The sequence below is a fragment of the Chlamydotis macqueenii genome, chromosome 17 (genome assembly GCF_036417535.1).
Source record: "Chlamydotis macqueenii isolate bChlMac1 chromosome 17, bChlMac1.mat, whole genome shotgun sequence".
Taxonomy (NCBI): Eukaryota; Metazoa; Chordata; class Aves; order Otidiformes; family Otididae; genus Chlamydotis; species Chlamydotis macqueenii.
The window spans coordinates 629828-648560 of NC_141572.1; the positions used below are offsets into that span (position 1 = coordinate 629828).

At 53.3% G+C, this 18733-nt stretch overlaps 1 protein-coding gene across 2 annotated transcripts in view; it reads left to right on the forward strand.

The window, feature by feature from the left end:
• Nucleotides 1-270: 270 nt before the first annotated feature.
• The window catches only part of CUX2 (cut like homeobox 2), a 62189-nt gene continuing 43726 nt past the window's right edge, over nt 271-18733 (forward strand). Inside the window, exon 1 of one of the 2 annotated variants that reach the window (XM_086761726.1) lies at nt 271-390. In XM_086761726.1, the coding sequence (XP_086617852.1) occupies nt 328-390 (63 nt within the window). In that variant the 5' untranslated portion in view covers nt 271-327. Of the gene's footprint in view, nt 391-833; nt 1064-18733 lie in introns of those variants that run through there. The other variant, XM_086761727.1, reaches the window with a different exon arrangement.

The window sequence follows — 18733 nt, forward strand, 5'->3', positions numbered from 1 at the left end:
GCTTCTGGAGGGTGATTTCCCACCTCCTCCGCGGCGGCTGGCTGTTGGTAAAACACCGATTTAAAAAAAAAAAAAAAAATCAGTTGCACCGCACCGGGGCTCTGCGCCCCTTCCCCGCGGATGCCTGCGCGCGGGGGGGGTCTCACGACGCGCGGGTGGACCCGGTTGCGGCGGGGGGGGGGGGGGTGAGGCCGCCCCCTCCCCGGGGGCGCGGGCGGGGCGGGGCGGTGGCGGGGCCGCCCCCGGTGGCGGCGGAGGCGGGCGGGCTTCTCTGCTCCCTCTGCGCGCCCGCTCCGCGCCCCCTCCGCGCCGCCGGTCTCCCCCAAGATGGCCGCCGAGGTGGGATCGATGTTTCGATACCGGACGCGGTTTGATGTCCGCCGGCTCCAGGTTGGTGGCGGCGGCGGGGCTGGGGAAGGGGGGGGGGGGGGGGGGGAATCCGGGCGGCCGCCCCCATCCCTCCCTCTTCCCCCCCACCCCTCCCCGCTCCCTCCCGCCCTCCCTCCGCCCGCCCTTCCCCATCGATAGGTATCAGAAATTGATCCCCCCGCCGCCGCTCTTTGTTCGGCGCCGCCCGGGAGCATGGAGCAGCGCTAGCGGCGATGGAACCGCGCCGCCCCGGCCCCCGCCCCGCCGCCCCCGAGGTGACAGCGGGGCCGTGGCGGGAAGGGGGGCGGCGGCGGGGTGGGGGGGGGGGGGGTGGCCGCTCCTCCCCGCCGGGAGCGGCGGGGGGGGGGGAAGAGGAGGGAAGTTACGCGGGATGAAGTTGCGGGGAGCGCGGTCCTCCGCGCCGCTCCGCCAAGTTTCTCGCGGTTCCCCCCCTCACCCCGGACCCCACGTCGCGGAACGACCCCGGTGTCCCCGTGAGCGGGGCCGGCCCTGTCACCGCGTCCCCCGCCTTGGGGGGGGCTCCCATTGTTATTCGGGGCCGGGGCTCGGTCGGTTCTGAACGTCGGGGAGAGGCGACCGGTACCGGCCCGGGGGCTGGGGCCGGGGATGGATGCGGCGGGGGAGAGGGCAGGTCACGCGTGCCGTGATCCCGCCGCCGTGCGTGAAACCGACGGTAAGTCCTTTGTTAAGGGGTGCGAGGGGAGGGTCTGTGGGGGTGCTGGGGGTTCGTGACCCTAAACGGGCAGCGGAGAGGCGGATAACGGACACAAATGGCTCTCCCAGCACCGTGGGATGACACCCAACCTGGATCTGCTCCCAAAGCCGAAACGCTCATTTACATGGATATTAAATGGGTTTATCCCTGTAGGATATCGCGGAGCTGAAAACGCGGCGTGCTTCGCCGGGGAGTAAACAAATTGAAATGCGATTTACGGGGCTCTGGTGCTGTATCAACAGCCCCAGCATTTAATGCATTTTGGCTTTTAAGCAGATTATGTGCTACATCTGCGATACGCGACCCGAAAAGTAAGGCAGGTACCGCGGCCGGCCGGCGTGCCGTGACTGCTCGTTTACGGCGTTGTGGTCGGGAAGGGATTACGGGTCTAAGCGCTTCGGATACAAAAGCATTCCTCGCTACATCACACTAATGACTTTTCCCGGGTGCGCGCAGACCTTTTATTTAACGACAAAAATATCGGCAGCCACTTCTGCCCGGGTTTGTGGAGGGGGTGCCTTCGCCGGAGGGAGAGGTGAGCAGCTCTCCGTCCTCGCTGTTCCGCTCGACCGGGTGGCCGCGGCTGGGAGCGGTGGGGATTGACTTCTGTCCAGGCAGCAGTTCTGCCGCCTCGCTGGGATCGCGCTGGGAAAGGTGACCTTGTGCCAGCTTGGCCTAATGCCCTCCATTAAAAAAAAAAAAGGAAAAAGGATGAGAAACAATCCATTTGTTATTCTTCCAAGAGCTTTTTCCTTTTTTTTTTTTTCTTCCTCCTTAACGCGTGTGGCTGAGCAGCTCTGCCGGCCTGGGGCTGGCCGGGAACGGCGGAGTTGGAGCAGCCCTGATGAATGGTGGGCATATGTCAAACGCGCAGATCATGCGCCGCTCGGCAGCGCTTGGGCTGGAACGCCGTTGAGCCTTTTTACAGCAAATAGTCTTGGAAATGAGAAGAGATAAAATTCTCTCAGAGATGATACCGGACATATTTCACTGGGTTATGAGATTGTTTTATTGTGTACATTACTAATGCGGTATTTTTTTACAGCTTTCTTGTGTCTAACGGTCATAGCGGGATTCATCCCTTTATGGGTTTTTTGTGTTTTAATTTGCGCTCGGTTTATTATGTTCCAGTGAGCATTGTACGGATTACACGCTCCGCGTGCCGGATGCCGTTTTAATCGAACCCGTTCTGTGTTAAAATGGCAAAAAACGGGAAGAGTTGCGAGCGGCTGATTTGGGATAACAAATACAACCGCGAGTGAGGGGAGAGAGAGCGATTAGAGCCATCTTTAATAAATGTCTTCATGTCTCGTTATGCAAATGAGCTCTGGCTACGCGACTCCGGTGTTTGGTTCGTCAAATAAAATGCACTTTGTTTTATTTCCCGGAATGCAAATGCTCCGCGTGTGCTGGAGCGGAGTTGGGCAGAAACTTCGGCGGCGGCGCCGTGCCGGGAGCCTGGGAGCGCGGTGCGGTTGATGGAATGTGTTTGCTGTTCAAAGTTTAGGGGAGGGGAAAAAAAGAAGTGTGGATGTGATTAAAATATTATAACCTTATGATATTCTGAAGTGCATAAATTTTACATATCAGCTACAGAGGGAGTTTAGACATCCATTAAATGATATGACAGCTTGACTTATCTAAATGTGCTATCATTTAACAATGTGTCAAAATTCTGCTTTATATAGACGACAGCAGTAAATAAGCTATCAGTCCTCTTGGCTGAAGCTTAATTCTTGGAGCTTGGACTAACGAACTTAACCGCTCCGTTGCGGAGCAGCCTGCGGGCGAGAGAACCTCGGGGGGAGGCTGAGGTGCTTTTGGGGCTGTGAATGGGGTGGGGGGAAGCTTTGCCTCTGCAAATTCACCGTCTCCCGTGTGGTTTTTAGGGCTCTTATGGAGACACCCATGGGATCTTCCGGTTCCCTCCGGCATCCGGCGCTGTCGATGCTCACCCACGGAGGTGGAGGGTGGGACGGTGCCCGTGGTCACCATGCCCAGGGGGAAGAGGGGGTAGCCCGAGGGGGCTCTGGGTGCCCCCATCTCAGCGTGATTTTTGTCTTTTGAAGCTGACATCGCAGGGTTTCTGCGAGTGCAGCCCATGCTGGGGGATGGCTGAGGAGCACTGCGGGGCGGTGAACGTGGTTTGTGCTTTCCAGTGGCTCTGTGCTGCGGAATTGTGGCGTTTGAGCAATTCGGATGAATTTACGAGCAGTGGCACCGATGAAGCCTGGTTCTCTGCAGATGTCTGTCCCATGATTGGGTTATCTGTTGCCTGAGAGTTGTGTGCTCCTCTTGAGAGGTTCCCAATGACCAGGATGTTAGCAGTGGTGCTCTTCATGGTGGATTCTCTGCTGTCTCTTATTGTGGCTGTGCTCCGTAGCCCATCTCTTGGCCGGGACACTAGTGACATTTCCTTCACCCAGGAGCCCTGTTTCCTTAGAGATCTAGGGCTATGGCAGCTGGAAATGCTTGTCCCTTCTGTGTCGCATGAAGAAGGTTCAGCTGAACTGACCACCAAAGCGTAGCTGATGCTCCAGCATGACCCATTTAAAACCTCAGCGACTGAGGGACCAGTGTGTCTCTGGATGTCACCATCATTGACCACCTTGTGGTGTCACCTTCCTCCACGCCTCCACTGCAGCTCCCTTCTTGGGACAGGATGAGGTGCAGCATCCATCCCACTGTTTCCCCCCAAATCCTTCATTGGAAGCAAATACTTGATATTTCTAATATTTCCAATTCATATGTGAAGGGGAGAATGAGCTGGGCTGAATTCCTGGTCCCACCTGCTGTTGGGTCTGCGTTGTGCATCGGCAGAAAGTTGGACCGTGAAGTTCCTGAAGTGAAATGTAATTTTTTTTAATTTTTTTTTTTGCTGTGGCTGAATAATTGAGACGCTGCCAGACAAGAAGAGAACCGCAGAAAATGAGAGTTTATCTTTAGCTCTGCAGCTCTCACTTTAGAAACTGGTGACCCCAATTCCAGCCCGAAGAGTGACTTCTTCCCTAATTAATAAATCCATTAATTAATTGTGTGTGTGCTGCAGCCCATTAGAGATGTACGCGCTGGCCTCCTGATCCAGTTTAGTGGATTGCCTCTGTGGCCTTGGAGGGGGGCAAAAATAAAAATGGGATTGTGACCAGGAGGCGAGTAGGGGACAGGGATGGGAATGGAATTTGAAGTGGGACCTGGGGAAGGGTATCAGCCCTGCCGGCTCCGCGTGGGTTATCGGTTTGGAGGTGGGCACGGGGACAGCGAGCGGAGCGCATGGGGCTGCTGTGCCCACTGAAATGGGGGAGAGCGCGGAGAGGGGCTCACGGGGTGGAGGCAGCTGCCTGCTGACCCCACCTCGGGCCAGCCCGGGTGGAGGAGGCTCTTGTGTCGATGCCCAGCGTGGCTTGGTGGAGAGAGGGGAGCTATTTCGTTGGGGCTCGGGGGCTGCGTCGTCATCTCCTGCTGCCTCGCAGGCAGCGAATTTGGCAGGGCTCAGCAGGGCTTTTGTGCTGCAGGTGGAGCTGAATGTTAAAACGGTCGGTGATCCGAATTATTATTTATGACCAGATTAAGCAAACAGTACACTCCCAGCCCGCGAGTCTGTTAGGAGGTACTTGCTTAACTAGATAACCTCAGCGGAGCGTGCAGAACGTGCTATTCGTCTCCCTCCATATGCTGGCACCGGAGCTGCTCCCTTCAGTTAATTTTTCTTGCTGTCTGCAGAGACTTCAAATAAAAATGCAGGCATAATTGTTGCATGCGCCGGTCCCACAGCTACTGTTTTCTCTGCTGAAGGAAAAGTTAACTGTTGGCCAAAGCAGCGCCATCTTTAAATGCAGAAGGCTTTGCTTGCCTATGGATTTTGGGGCTGGAGCAGCCCGTCTGCTCCCCCAGTTCCCCTCCTGCGTTTGCTGGTTGGAGAAAAGTGGTGTCTTTGGGTTCCCGGGGGTGGCTGCGTCTCCCGTGGGATGGCAGCGATGCTGCTCCCCTCCTCCCTTGGGTGCCAGCGTAATCACGGTGCTGTACATCCCCGGCTTTGGGAATTCCCGTGTCTTGAATTTCAGGGAATTATCCCAGGAGCTGCTGGCACAACAAGGCAAATTGAAAATGTGAGGCCATTGTTTGCAAGGAGGGAGGGTGATGGTGAGCTGCAGCATCCTGCTCCTCAACAGCCTGCCTTGAAATGAAATTAATTTAGGGTTCAAAGCGACGATGCCTGCTCCCCCCTTGCCAGACCTCAAGCCAGAAACCAGGCAGCAGCTCGCTCAGTGCGTTGATGGTCCAGCAGATTCCCTCTCGGATTGGAAAAGGCACTTCAGAAGCGCCCGTTCCTCCCAAAATGCCTGGGTGAAGTTTCTCGGAACGTTTTGTACCGTCCTGCTCCTATTACCAAAAGATGTAATTCCCCAACTTGGGAGATAATAAGCAGGTATTGACTGCTGCTGGGGTCGTTATCGAGATTTATTCAGTCAATACAGCTTCTCGGGTCAATACATCTGGAGGTTGATAAAGGAGGAATATATACTTGCAGACTTTATTAAAAAGTTTTCCCCTTTCGTAACACTTTCTCGTGCGTGTTGCATTAGGATCTGTGACTGAGTTTCTATTAATTACCTCTTTTTTTCCTCTGGTGCATGCTTTCCTGCAGCTTTTGGTGTGTCTTGCTGAGACAGCAGAACCTGGGAAGCCGATTCAGCCCCGTGCTGAGCCCAGCTTGCTCGAGATCGCGGCCTTGCTAAGATCCCCCTCTCCCGGCGTGGCTTTGGCGATGGAGGGCGGGGGGAGCGGGGTCTGGGGATGCCTCACCCCATCGTCTTGGGGCTTGGTGGGTGGGAAGGATGGGGCTGAGCGCGTGGGGTGCTGGGTTTTTCTGTGGGGGGGTTAAAACTCAGGATTCCTGTTCCCGGGCCACCGTAAAATAACGGCGTTGTGTCCTCTTCCCTGTCACAGGCAGAGGAGTCTCTGCGGTTCGGGATGGAGTGAAACAGCTACGACGCTGGGCTGGGCTCTGTCCCAGCACCTGCCTTGGACAATGGACAACTGAGGCCTTGTGCCTCGGTCACCCTGCTCCTGGGCCAGAAGGGATGCAGTATTCTTGCAAACCACCCCAAAGAGGGGCCTGGCAGCATCGTGGCAGTTGTGCCCGTGCCCTGGGGATGTGGCTGGGCGCTCGTCCACCCTCTCCCGTAGCAAAGGGACCCCGGAAGGGTTGCGTGTGCCGTTTTGGTTGCCCACGCAGAGGATCTTGAGGAGCATGTCTGCAGAGAGGTCCAGGCTGTATCAGTGCCATGAAGAGCTAGCTCTCGAAGCCAGCAAGCTGCCAGCCACGGGGGGTCATCAGCAAAATTAACCGAAAGGCTTAGGTAGCCTGGAAAGCTGAAGTGCTCGTTATTTACCGTAGTGCTGGTTAATGAGCAGGGGCGCAGCAGCGTCCGCCCCTTCCCACGTCTGTCCCGGCCGGCGCTGGCGGATCCCGGCTCAGGTTTGGGGCGGACGGGGAGCCCTGGGTGAGGGGGGGACAGTGACTGCTCCCCCCACGCTTGCAGGCAGTCGGAAGGGCCGCGTGCGATCCTGGGCCCCACCATCTGTAGATCTAACATGATTTATTTTGGCTGCGTCTGCCAGAGAGCTGCTTTGCCGTACCCCCACCTTTGCTGGTTTTCCTTTTAGGCTGAGCTTCCTGACTTCACGCAGCTGAACGCACCGACACCTCCTTCCAAAATGGTTTCAGTGGTTGTTTTTTCTTTTTTTTCTTTTTATTCGGCCTTGCTGTGTAATTATTTTTTTCACTGCTTTGGTGTAGCACTTAATGATTTCCCCAAAGCTGCAACAGGACCCCAGAGTATTGATTGAGCTGCAGTTTAAGCGACTCGCCGCTAACGCGTGGCCATTTTCATATTAATTGCTTGACGTGCGCGTGCTAGGTAGTTCTTCTGCAACGCGGACTTCTAAAAAAGTAAATAACCAATTTGAACCCCATGTAAATATTCCTCTGGTGGGAGCTGCGCCGTGCGTCAGCCGCTCTGAGCGCGCTGCCGTTGCCTTTGGTAACGCTCCTGCAGTTTTACACCCAAGTCAGGACCTCAGGCATCCTTTGTTTTCTTCCGTTGGGATAACATAATGGAGTATTACCTGGCGCTGGCAGCGGGCCTTGTAATGTGCGGCGTAAGCACTGCCGGTGCCGGGGCTGGTGCGTTATTGCTCAGCCTGGCTGCAGAGGACATTTATTCTTTATTAATCACGCCGATGGGGAGAGCTGCCTCCGTCTGTGGCTCGCAGAGATTTGCAAACATTGCTTCATCCCCAGGAGCTGGGTAATCATTACCCATCTCGTTCCCTGGTTTCTCGGCCGAGGGGGGAGCTGGACGTGGTTTTGGGGAGCGGTGTTGCTAAAATGACGGCACGCGATGCAGCAGCGCACGGCAGCTTGGATGGGGTGACGGGGAGGATGGTGCCCTCCAGGAGGAAGGCTTTGGGAGACTGCAGCTCCCCGTACCCCACCAGGACTCGCCACCCTCCCTGGTGAGGCAGAGCATCGCCCTGGGTCCCGCGAGGTCCTCTGAGCCCCAAATTCAGCGCCCAAGTTGCCGGTGAAGGCTCCCCCATGAGATCTCTCTTCTCCCGTGAGTGTTTGCTGGTGCCGCATTCGTTCGCCAGAGTGGGATGCCCCGACCATGCTGCTCCAGTTCCCTTCCTCTGACACCAGAGACTGGTGTTCTGCTGATCCCAGCCACCTCTGGACTCCCCAAACCCCGGCCCTGGCAGAGGCGAGGGCTGGCCGGCACAACGGATGCCCGGGACCAGCGGGACCCAACCCTGGGCACGGCCCCGGCACGCGTCCTGGCATCCAGGCCGGTGGCAGCCATCCAGGGCCAGCGCCTTCGCCTGCTCCATCCTCCGCTCAGCACACGCCGCAGAGGTAGCGGCGTCTCCCGCCACTGCACTTTTCTTTCAAATAAAAGCAGCTAATTAACATTATTCTTTAATTATTGCCTTTATCAACAAGGGGTCTGGTTTATACCAGCAGGATAGTCGCTTTCCCTTCCACTACCCAAGCGAGTGCTTCAATTCCTGTTGCTTTTGAAATGAATTTGATGTCATCTGCCCGTTGTCACTTAATGGGGACACTTGGGTAATGATTGCGCGCTCCAGCCCTGTTAGCAGCACTGCGAGCGTGTAATTTAGCCCCTTAGGCAACGGTACTTTTGAAATCTCTGGATAGTTTTGAACTCTCTGTTCTTAATTAAATATGCAATTTTTCACGGTAACCAGGTTAATTCTTTTGTGTTGTGTTGTAATACTGTTAGGAATTTTCATAGTTCTTATTAAACATTATTCAGGCATTGTGAATTCCATAATTAAAAAAAAAATGAAAAGAACAAAGCTTGATTCACTTCTTTCTTTTCCCTGGTTAATTTATCAAATGAATTTTGCAAATTTTTCTTTTTCTCCCCAGACGGCGTGCCAAGTGTTTTAAAGGGGAAGGATTTAATTGCTCTGTAGGGATTGGTTGGTTATGAAGGATTTGGCTGTTTGATTAGTAAACCCTGTTGGGAATGGTTTAATGCTCCATGATCTTAAAAATTGTCTGATTGTTAGGCTCTCCAAGGATGTTTTTTTTCCTCTTTTCCTTATGTACGGCAACAGCTCTGCACAAGTGTGATTATCGGGTAGCGAGGAGGGAGTGGAGGGGGAGATGGCCGGCGGTGGGTGAGCCTGGCAGCGCCGACGGACCCACAGTGGCCCTGGAGCAGCGATGATGATGATGGAGAGGGAAACAGGCAGTTGTTTACGTACATCCTTGCGGATTGTGGGAATGGATCACTGGCTGTGCCAGGATGGGGATGCTCCTGGGCTGGATCCTGTGCTCAGTTTCTCTTCCAAGATCATTCCCCAATATCTACCTTGTAATATAACAAAATGATACGGAATGTCCTATTTACCAAGAGGCAAAGCCCTGCTCCATCCTCAGCGTCGGAATCACTCCGGTATCCCACCGGGCAGTATCCCTGTAAGGACGCTGGGGTGTGTGGGCGGCATCCCATCCCTGCAGCCGGCTGGGCAGGACGGTGCGTGAGGAGGGATGTGGGGCTGCAGCCTGCCAGGGGTTTGACCCCTGTGCCCCGTAGCGGGGGGGCTTGTAGAGCCCCCTTCCAGGATTTACGTGGATGATCAGCCTGTTCCAGCTGCAGAGCCTGGGGATGCCCAGCCAGAAGCCTTTAACCAAGGAGGCTTTAAAAAAAGGGAAAAACAACACAAAACTGCTCTGCTTTTGCTTTTTGCTGGTGGGGATGGTACCCACTGCCCAATCGCTGATGCTTTTTTAGATTTCTGCCACCCCTGCATAAAAGGGGCTGTGCCCTGCCCTCATACCCCCAGCCCCCCCGCCTTCAGCTGAGACTTAGATCCAAAAATCGATGGAGGTGACGTCTGTGCGCTGATGTCGGAGCTGGGCTGTGACTGTGGCCACTTTGGCATACTGGGGAGTGCGTGGCTTTCCAAAATCCTGGCTGAGGAGGAGCCCGAGCTTTGCTTCTAGGGTAGCTGGAGAGCATCCCTGTGGGCGCTGCCCCTGCCAGCAGCTCTCTGGGTTGTTTTTAAGGCACTGTTGGACTTAATATAGGAAAGAAACAGTCAATATCTCGTGTTCCTGGCTGTACCTTGCCAGCTGGGGTCCCCCAGCTTCCCCCGAGGTTGTGGGGTGAAGGACAACGATGGGCTCAGTATTAAATAACTGAGAAGCTCTGGCATGGCACCCCGCAGGTTTTTTCGGGGGGCAGGAGGGGTTTTGCCTCCCACTCAACGTGTGGAGCATTTCCGGGGGCGCTGCTCGCTGGGAGATGGCAGCCCAGCTGGGATCGATCGCGGCCGGTCTGAGGGGGCTCCCTGGGGGTTATTTGGGCTTTAAGGAGAGGTCAGAGTCATTAAACTTATAAATACGTTATGATTTAAGAGAAGAGCCGTCATTATCTTCAAGCTTGGTTTATGTGGCGCCGGTTTTTCCCCGTGCTGGTCCAAGCCTCTTACGCTGGGTGGATCACCCCCCGGGGGGATGCTGTCTGCGGCCAGGGCAGCACCTGGGCAGCATGGGACGGAAAATAAACTTCAACAGTGTTGAGCAGGAGGTCTTTGCCCCAAAAAGCATCGAAACCTGGACTTAAAACTGCTGCTTTCCTCCCTCCCCACCCCGAAACTTGCAGAAAGATGTTGATTTGAGGTTTGGGGATCCAAGCGATGGTGCCGTGGCTCAGCCGGCGGCGATCCCGGCTTGCTCCGGTGCCGGCAGAGGTGTGGGGTCGGAGTCTGTGGTGCGGCTGGGGCTCGTCTGTGTCCTGGGTGCTTTTGGGTGAAGGGTTTTTTCTGGGAGAGATGTGAGTGAGCAGCACCAGAGCCAAGCCTGGTCCGTGCCAGCCGGGTGTCCCCTGGGTGCGGTGTGACCGCGGAGAAACATCGCTGGTCAGTGAAGCAAGATCCAAGAGATGACCCACAGGGTAACATCCAGCGGCAGCATCGACCCACTGCGATGTCTCCACCCTTGTGTTGAGTAGCGTGGGCAAGGAACACAAGCAGGGCTTAAAAATAATGATTAAAATAAAAAAAAAAAAAATCCTAATTCCTTCCCAGTTTCTCTGTTCCTCCATGACTGATCTGGTAATGCTGGGCTACGGCTAAAGGAGGGATGCAAACCGTTTACTCTGTGAATTTTGCTCGGTGGTGGCAACTTGGGGCTTGAGCGGACGCTGGCCGTGCCCACAGGGCTGCCTGGGCTCGGCCGCGCCGCTGGTGTGGGGCTGCTCCCTGTGGTGCCGTGCTGAATCCGGAAAAGCATTTAAAAACAAAAAAAAAAAAAAAAAGAAAAAGGATTAGATATTTGCAAGGCGAAGCTGAGCAGACGCCGGTAATGTATTCCCAGGCATGACACGGAGTGGCAGCGTGTTGCGCACCGCGTCCCCGGGGACCCCGGGGTCTGTGATATCGGCGTTAACCCCCACCGGCTCCGGTCGGGGCGTAAATTCATCAGGCTTACGGGTATCGCTCCTGCACTGCTGAATAATTTACAGTTGCAGATCCCAGCCAGGTTCGGGTCATCGGGGTTCATGGGTTAATAACAGGTTTGGTTTTTGTTGTCAGCAGCTGCCTTGATAACATATGAAAGAATCCTATTCTGTTGATTAGATTTTGAAATGGATCAATTTTTAATCAGCAGAACATCTGACTCACTCGATAAGAGGAGCGTGGTGGAGACAGGACGAGGGTCTCGTTATTTACAGGATTGTTTGTTTTTACTAATACGCAAATCCTCGGCGGGGCTGGAGCCTGCCCCCCGCCTTTCCTTGTCCCGGTTCCCCCAAAATAAATTGTCGGGATTATCTGCGGCCTCGCACCGGGTTGTTGGATTTGTCTGCTGATTCGGTAGGAAATCCACGGCGCTGGTTGAGATCCGTGGGCACACTGAAGCTGTGATTTAGCTATCTGTTGTTATCGATGGAAAAATGTTTGCTTACCAATCATCATTTGCATCACCAACCACCATTTTATATCAAATCCCTCAGGGGTGCTCGGCTTGCCCCTTCCCGAGCATCCCTGCAGGGAGTTCCCGTCACAGAGGGCCAGCTCCAGGATGAGCTGGTGGGTGCTGGGAGAGCGTCCCCGTGGGATGCCAGGAGGTCCTGGCCAAATTCCTGGGTGCGAGCAAAGTTTCCGAGGGAGTAGCTTTGATTCCATCATTAGGACTGAAATTCCCATGAAAAGTTAAATACTGGGCGGGGACCTGGGCTGATGCTATTTTTTTGTTGCTTTTTAATTTTTTTTTTTTTTGCTTACTTGGAGCACAAAAGACACGCCGAACCTGACGTATTGCGGGTTTGTTTGTTTGTTTGTTTTCCCCTAAGTGGAATCCACTGGGTCAAGATCTTGACTTGAAGCAAGTGTGAACAACCATTATAACGAGATTCCCAGAAAATTGAACTTGTTTTCTAAGAACAGGAAAGGTAAAAGTCTGGTAAACGCAGCTTTGCAAGGAGTGTCACCAGCGTAAAGACGGCTCTGCATTGCTGGCCAGGCACTGGTGGCTATTGACAGCGATAAAAACCATCAGTCGTCGTGATAATTTGCATGGTTTTGCCCTGGATGCTTTGGGATTTTACTTTTAAAACTTATACCTTCTGGCAGCCTCCTTAGCCTAAATAAATATTTTTCCCTCTTGCCATGAATCAATTAAGATCACGACTGTGTCAGGGCTTGCTCCTGGCAGTTTTTTTCCTCAATTTTTTCCTTGAAAGAGTTGCCTCTTATTTAAAAATACGTGTATGTATGAATTTGTAGATACAGTTTTTGGTTGATTATGAATTTATACATATAAATATATAGGGATTTTTGTTGGTTTGATGAGGTAGTGGTTTAAGCCCCAGGAAAGGTGTGCCTCTGGCCGGCGATGGGGATGCTGGCGATGGGATGAGCTCCCTGGTCCCGCTGCGTGCCATACCCTATTCCAGCCCTGCACGGGCACCCGTGTGCCCTGTGTCTGCTGGCCTTCGCCCGTGGCCAACCACGCTCTGGGGTCTCCTTTGGGGCCTTCTGGTCCCCAGAGTTATTACGGTGCTGTAAGCCCAAGGGCTCATTTCTAGAACCTGGAAATAACGCTGCGGGTAAGCAGCGTTTGCTAATGGCCGCAGCTTTCGGGCTCTCGCGCCTGTCAGCGGGCGCGGGCGATGTATCAGTTTCTGCTAAAAACATTAGCGACATCGGAAGGTTAAATATGCATATTATATCATCCGTGGCGGTTTTATTTTCGGGAGAGCAATGGGTGTCGCGAGTTCACGACTTCAAAATTAAGTTTATTTTAGTGATGGAAAATGTGCTTCTCTGCTGGTTATTTTCTGAGACGAGCTGAGGGAAAGACGCTTTTGCGAAGAGTAGAGGGGTGGCTGACCTGGCATTTGTTTAATGACGGGTGCTTGGAAAGCATCGATGGAGGTGATTGGTCTTCAGCGACTCGTGTCGGGCAATGACGAGGTGCCCAGTTCTTGTGCTTGAGAAAGGCAGTGGCTCCTCTGGTAACTCCTAAAATTGCCCTGGTAGGAAGAGAACCCCTCTTCCTTCCAGGTTGCATGACCTGAGCCTCAAGGGTTTCTGTGTTTGAGTCTTTTTTTTTTTAGGCCAATAATTAAATGACAACAGAGCCCAGCTTCTCTTTATTTAAAGAGCAGATGGAGCATCCTGAGCATTAGCGTGGTCCTGGCTCCGACAGCGCCAGCGAGTCCTGGAGCTCGGGGTTTGGATGTGCCCCCCAGGGTCCACGTTATTGGGCAGGCAGCGGGCAGCAGCCCCGTGGGACGTTGCTCGGCGGCGGTGCTGGCTCTGCCGCTCAAAATTACAAGGATGTCGTTAGGTAGAGGTGAGCCGAGACGCCTCTCCGGCCCTCCCTATCCCGTGACTGAATTCTGATGAGTTGCTTCAAAAAGAACTTTTGGGCCCTGGTGGGTTGTAACTCCTTCCCATGGTCCAAGTTGGCAAAATCCAGCACGCCGTGGCCACCGCGGGCTCGGCCGGGTGCTGGGTGGCTCTCCCTCCACCCTGCCCCTGCCGGCAGCTTGTGAGCGACCCGAGGAGCTGCGGCTTTTATGGTTATAACCAACGTGGGTGTTTTTTTTGGTGACAAGTACTTTATAATGGATAATCCCAGTCTGCTACTTTAAAAAGCTGTAAAAGAAAATAGCGCGAGCACTGGCTGCTGAGCTTGCCCAAAGCTGGTCGCTCCCTTCATGCCATCGCCGATGCAGAGCCGCAGCGACACATTCGGGGCTGCAGACGCCGTCGCTGAGAGCACGGATCAATCACCGGCAAAATCCTCGTCTTTCCCCATTTTCTCTGACCGGCATCGCCATCTAGCAATCGTGGTGTTGGCCTCCCACACTGATTTCTCATTTAAATGCCCTGGTTTTATTTTTTTTTTCTCAGGTAGCTACAATTGGTAATTTAGCTCTGGATAAAGCAACCTTAGAGCTTTTTATTTCTCAGAGGCCAAACATTGATGTTGTGTGAAATGGGAGCTTTGAGGAGGCTTTGTATGGAACTTAGCTTCCTGAAAAATTTATTTACTGCGACTGCGATCTGCAGGAGCGAATTGATGTTTATCTGTAGTAGTTCTTGCCAGGAAAAAAAAAAAAAAAGCCTAGCTGCACTTTCTTGGGAAGCCTTGAAAGGCCTTTTAAATAAGTGTCTAATAGTAGGCTCTCAATAGCAACCAGCCAGCTTGATAGACAGGGTACAGTGTATTATTAACTATAAGCAGGCTTAATCTTTTTCTCATGTTTTAGAGAATGCTTTATAACCTCGTGGCCAAAGAATTCGTGATCACCAGGTATTTGAAGCTAAGCAAAATTATACCGGCTGTTACCGCCGGCAGATCGATACTGCCGGGAAGCGTGCGGGGCCGCGAGCTCCGGCTTGCAGCCGTCGGGCTCCCGCTCGCGGCCCGTGTCCTGGCTGCCGATCGCATGGCGACGTGCCGTCCCTGGGGGAGGAGGATGCTCGGGGGGGTGGTTGTTTATTTATTCATTTATTTATTCTCTTTTGCCATTGCCACGCGGGAGCCGGGAGGTCCCAGCATTGCACGGGTCCCAGCTCGGCGATGCAGCTGGATCGGAGGGCAGGATTTGCACTGGTGGGATGGAGCCTGCTCACCTGCGTCTCTCCTGTGTTGGATGTGGCAAAACAAGAAAAAAAAAAAAGGAGAAATTTTCTGTCTGGCAGTGTTTGCCCCAAGACGAGGGCGCTGGAGTCCCCAGTGAGCCTCCGAGCGGGGCGAGGGCGGTCTCAGCCGCGCGCCATGGTGCCCTCGCCTGCAGTTGTGTTTTTCTGCGTTTCCTGCCCGGGCTGTATTGGATCCTGGGAGCTCTGGCCGGGAGTCAGGGAATCGATAGATGGTTAAGGTGATAAGTGGCTTTGCTAAAAACCAATTTTGCAGGAGGAGTTTGCAAAGAGGTTAGCAGAGAAGATCTGCATCTGTGCCCCAAATGGCTCGCTCCGGCTGGGAGTTCGCCTCCGACCTGAATTAACCCGGGAAGCACTCTTGGCGCAGGTCGTGGCCGCTCTTCTCTTCTGTAAATCCACATGGATCCTATGGGAGGGTGAGCCCCAGGAATAAGTCTCCTTCCTCCAGAGAGAGCATTTTGGGAAAATCAGAGAGGTGAATGTCCCTGAAGGCAATAGAAAACCAAACAAGCAGGATTTGCTCAGCTGATAACTTCTAGCCAGTCTCAGAGCTGGCGGCTCTGCCGGCATTACACTGGCCATATTTACATAGGGATGAAGTGTTCCCGTACGGCTACTCCAGCGTGGCCAGGTCTAAGCAGGCTTCTCTCTAATCTCCACCATGACTGGCTGCTGCTTCCAACTCTGTTTTCCCTTGAACAAACATAATCATTGTGCCCACTGTCAAGAAGATCCCATAGCCCGTTTTGACCGTTTTTGGCATAGCTCGGTGGTGCTGGTGGGACGATGCCATGCAGGGACACTGTGCACCAAGCACAAGTGCCCCCCAGTCTTGGACTTCTCAGAGGAGATGAAGCTGAAGACACCCGAGATCTTCCTTCCTAACTGAATTTTGCAACTATCTTCTGTCTGTTTCAAACACAAAAGCGCTCTGCGGATGTGATGCGTCCCTTAAGATGTGATCCAACTGGCTGTTGTCTCCTTTGCTATATCCAAGGGGTCCCAGCTCCCTCCTGTGGCTTTGCTGACCTAGTCCTGGTTCCTCAGGTGGCTCCTTCTTTGTGGAAGTCCCTGAGCCCTGCCTGCTCCTTGGAGCTGCCTGGTTGGGGTGGTTTTGGTCATGCACCATGGAAGAAGTTGGCTTGGGCTGCAGTTCACTGGGCTGGTGATTTATTTGAGGGCATTGTAATGTTCCTCTGCTTCAACCTATTCCTCGTGCGTCGTAATCTCTGCTGCGCTCGGGCTGCAAGGCAGTGAAGATGTGGGCTTTCCCACCTACGTGTTTTATTTTCCGTGGGCAGAGAGGTGGGTTGTTTTTAGGCTTTCTGGCATTTCTCAGGCCTGACTCGTCTCTTCCCACCTGCTAGGCCAGGGATATCCCCCAAGCTCCTGCCTCAAACCCAGGACTGGCGACAGCAGCAGCATCCCCTCCCCTGGGGCAGTTGTTCTTTATTTTCCCTGTTTTCCCATTTATCAAGTGGCATTTCCCCTTGGCCGGTGACCCCCAGGAGTGTCGCGGGAGGCTCGTGCGTTGCTGTTGGGCCTTACTTTCGTGCCGTTATTTGTTACTACGTCGCGTCGCTCCCATCCGCAGTCCTCACGCTCTGCGTCAGAAACCGCTGCTGTGACTGAAACCACCTTATTTTATTTTTCTAATCATCGCGGGGAAGCTGTTTCCCGATACTGATTGATGGAAACATCTTATCTGCCCTAGTCAAAGTGTCTGCACTTTGCGTGGTAATGAAATAGTTTGACACTTTGACACGAGAGTCAAACACTTTTCCGAGGATGCAGACAGCGGAGGCTTTGATCTAGGTGCAAACCGGTTTCATTACGACAAAGAGACTCCCCTTTTGTCCGGAAAGAGAAGATAAGGGGTTTCAATCGGTGCTAACTACCAGCTGCTCTTAATGATTTTAAAAATAAAAATTTTAAAAAATATAATAAAAGTAGTTAAGTTATTGTATTATAAACTAGCCGCAGTGCTGTGGAGTGAAATAAGGCAGGCGTAATACCAACAGCAGGAACGATGAATGTGAGAGAATCCTCCTAAAATAAAACAGCAGAAATCTTCTCTTTTGGGGGATGTTCAGATTTGTTTTCCTCAGTATTTCAAGTGAGAGCATCTTCAGAAATGCCTTTTTCGGGAGAAAATGCATCTTGTTTTTCATAAAAGTGGCATTTTCTGTGAAAAAAAACCACTTCTACTATGAGCTTTCTCTTTATCTCCCCACCTGATTTTCCTCTGGCCAAGCCTGGAGATATTTTAAGTCCTGGTGGGAGGGTTGGAGGGAGGAATCCCAAACATATCCCTAAGCTGACAAAATTCTGCTCAGTCACGAGCTTTTCTTTTTCAATATTAAGTAGAGAGGGATAAAATTCCTCCCTGATGTAACTGTGTTGGCGTTGGGTTGTCCTGCGCCTGGATTTGGCCCGAGTACGTCCCGTTAAACCCGGCAGCACCTTTTTCTCCATTTTAAGTCTCAGGTTTGTGCAGAAATGCCTGATGAGCGGCCGAAGAGAATTTGTGATGCATGGAAGTGATGAGGTTGCAGCAAATCGTGAGGTTTAGGTGGAGGTTTTGGACACAAGCGGTGCCATCCCGGACGCGGCGTTCGGCCTTCTCGCTTCGGGAGTTTTGCTTTTAGCTGTTTTCTGAAAAATCTTTTCCCTTTGAACATCTTGGACTAGATGAGCATTGTAGGTCCCTTCCAACTGAACGGCCCTGTCCTAGGCCCTGTCCTAGGCCCTGGGTTTGTCCCCCTCTCTCGCTGTGCCTTGGGCATTGCCCCCTAAAATGTCTCTGCTGAGACCCACGGGGTGAGGAAGCATGGAGGTGGTCACACATGAGCAGAAGCGCTTAATTTAGTGCCTCCTTAATTAGCCAGCAATTCCTGCTTCTTGCCTTCATCCCTACCCTCTCCGCACGGGGGGCTGGAGCGCGGCGAAATCTTCCCCTCTGTTCGGAAATGACGGGGGATTTGGGGCTTAATTTTAGCCAAAGCACGCAGCTCGTTTTTTAGACGTTTGTCAAGTCGAGTCGCGGTGGCTTTGTTCTAGTTGAGGAAAGGAAAAAAAAAAAATTCCCCCAAAAACTAGAGAGACAACATGGTTTAGGTGGTATCTCTCCGCAGACGGAGTTCCGGAATTTAATACAAGGAAGCTTTTGCGAGTCGCGCTGTCTGCATCGGAGCGTGGAGGAGCCTGCATTGGAGATTAAAACTCACATTTCATTTTTATACACTGTGCTTAATCCAATAATGATTCCATGTTACAAACGGCAATAATATCTTTCAGCATAGTTAATCAGAAGAGACTTAATGCTGTCACTATTTATTAACCTTTGTTGAAAAGCAAGAAGTTTTCTTACTAATCTGTGATTGTTGCTCTTGTCAGGCTCGATCAAGTGCAAACCAGATTTGGCGTTCGTTACAGCGGGGAGGATGCTGCCACGGTCGCTGCCGGCTGCCGCGTCCGACCCCCATGTAGGGACGTGGTCCCGTAGGGCACGGGGGGGTGGTTTGGGTGCCGGGGGGCCAGACTGGCTGGGCCCCTGTCTCCCATCCCCGTAGCGGCGGCTCCTAGGTGGGCTACAGCCTCCTCTGCTCCTCCAGCCGCACGGGCCCAGGTGCTGGGGCGAGGAGGCAGCTTTACCCCTCTTGGGGTTATTTTTTGGCTGCCTGACCCATGTTCCCACATCCAGGCTCCTGTCCCAGGGGCTGTTTGAGGCAGCAGGCTCCCAGCGTGGGGAGATGCTCTCGTGGCCAGGTGGCACTGGGGCAGCAGTGTCCATCTCCGATGGTTTTTAGGAGGTTAAATGATTTCCAGTGGCTTCCCCAAAAGCTTGGGAGATCCCCCCACCCCACTACAAGGGAGGGCAGAGGGTGTCTCTGGGCGGACCGAGGGGCTAAAGGG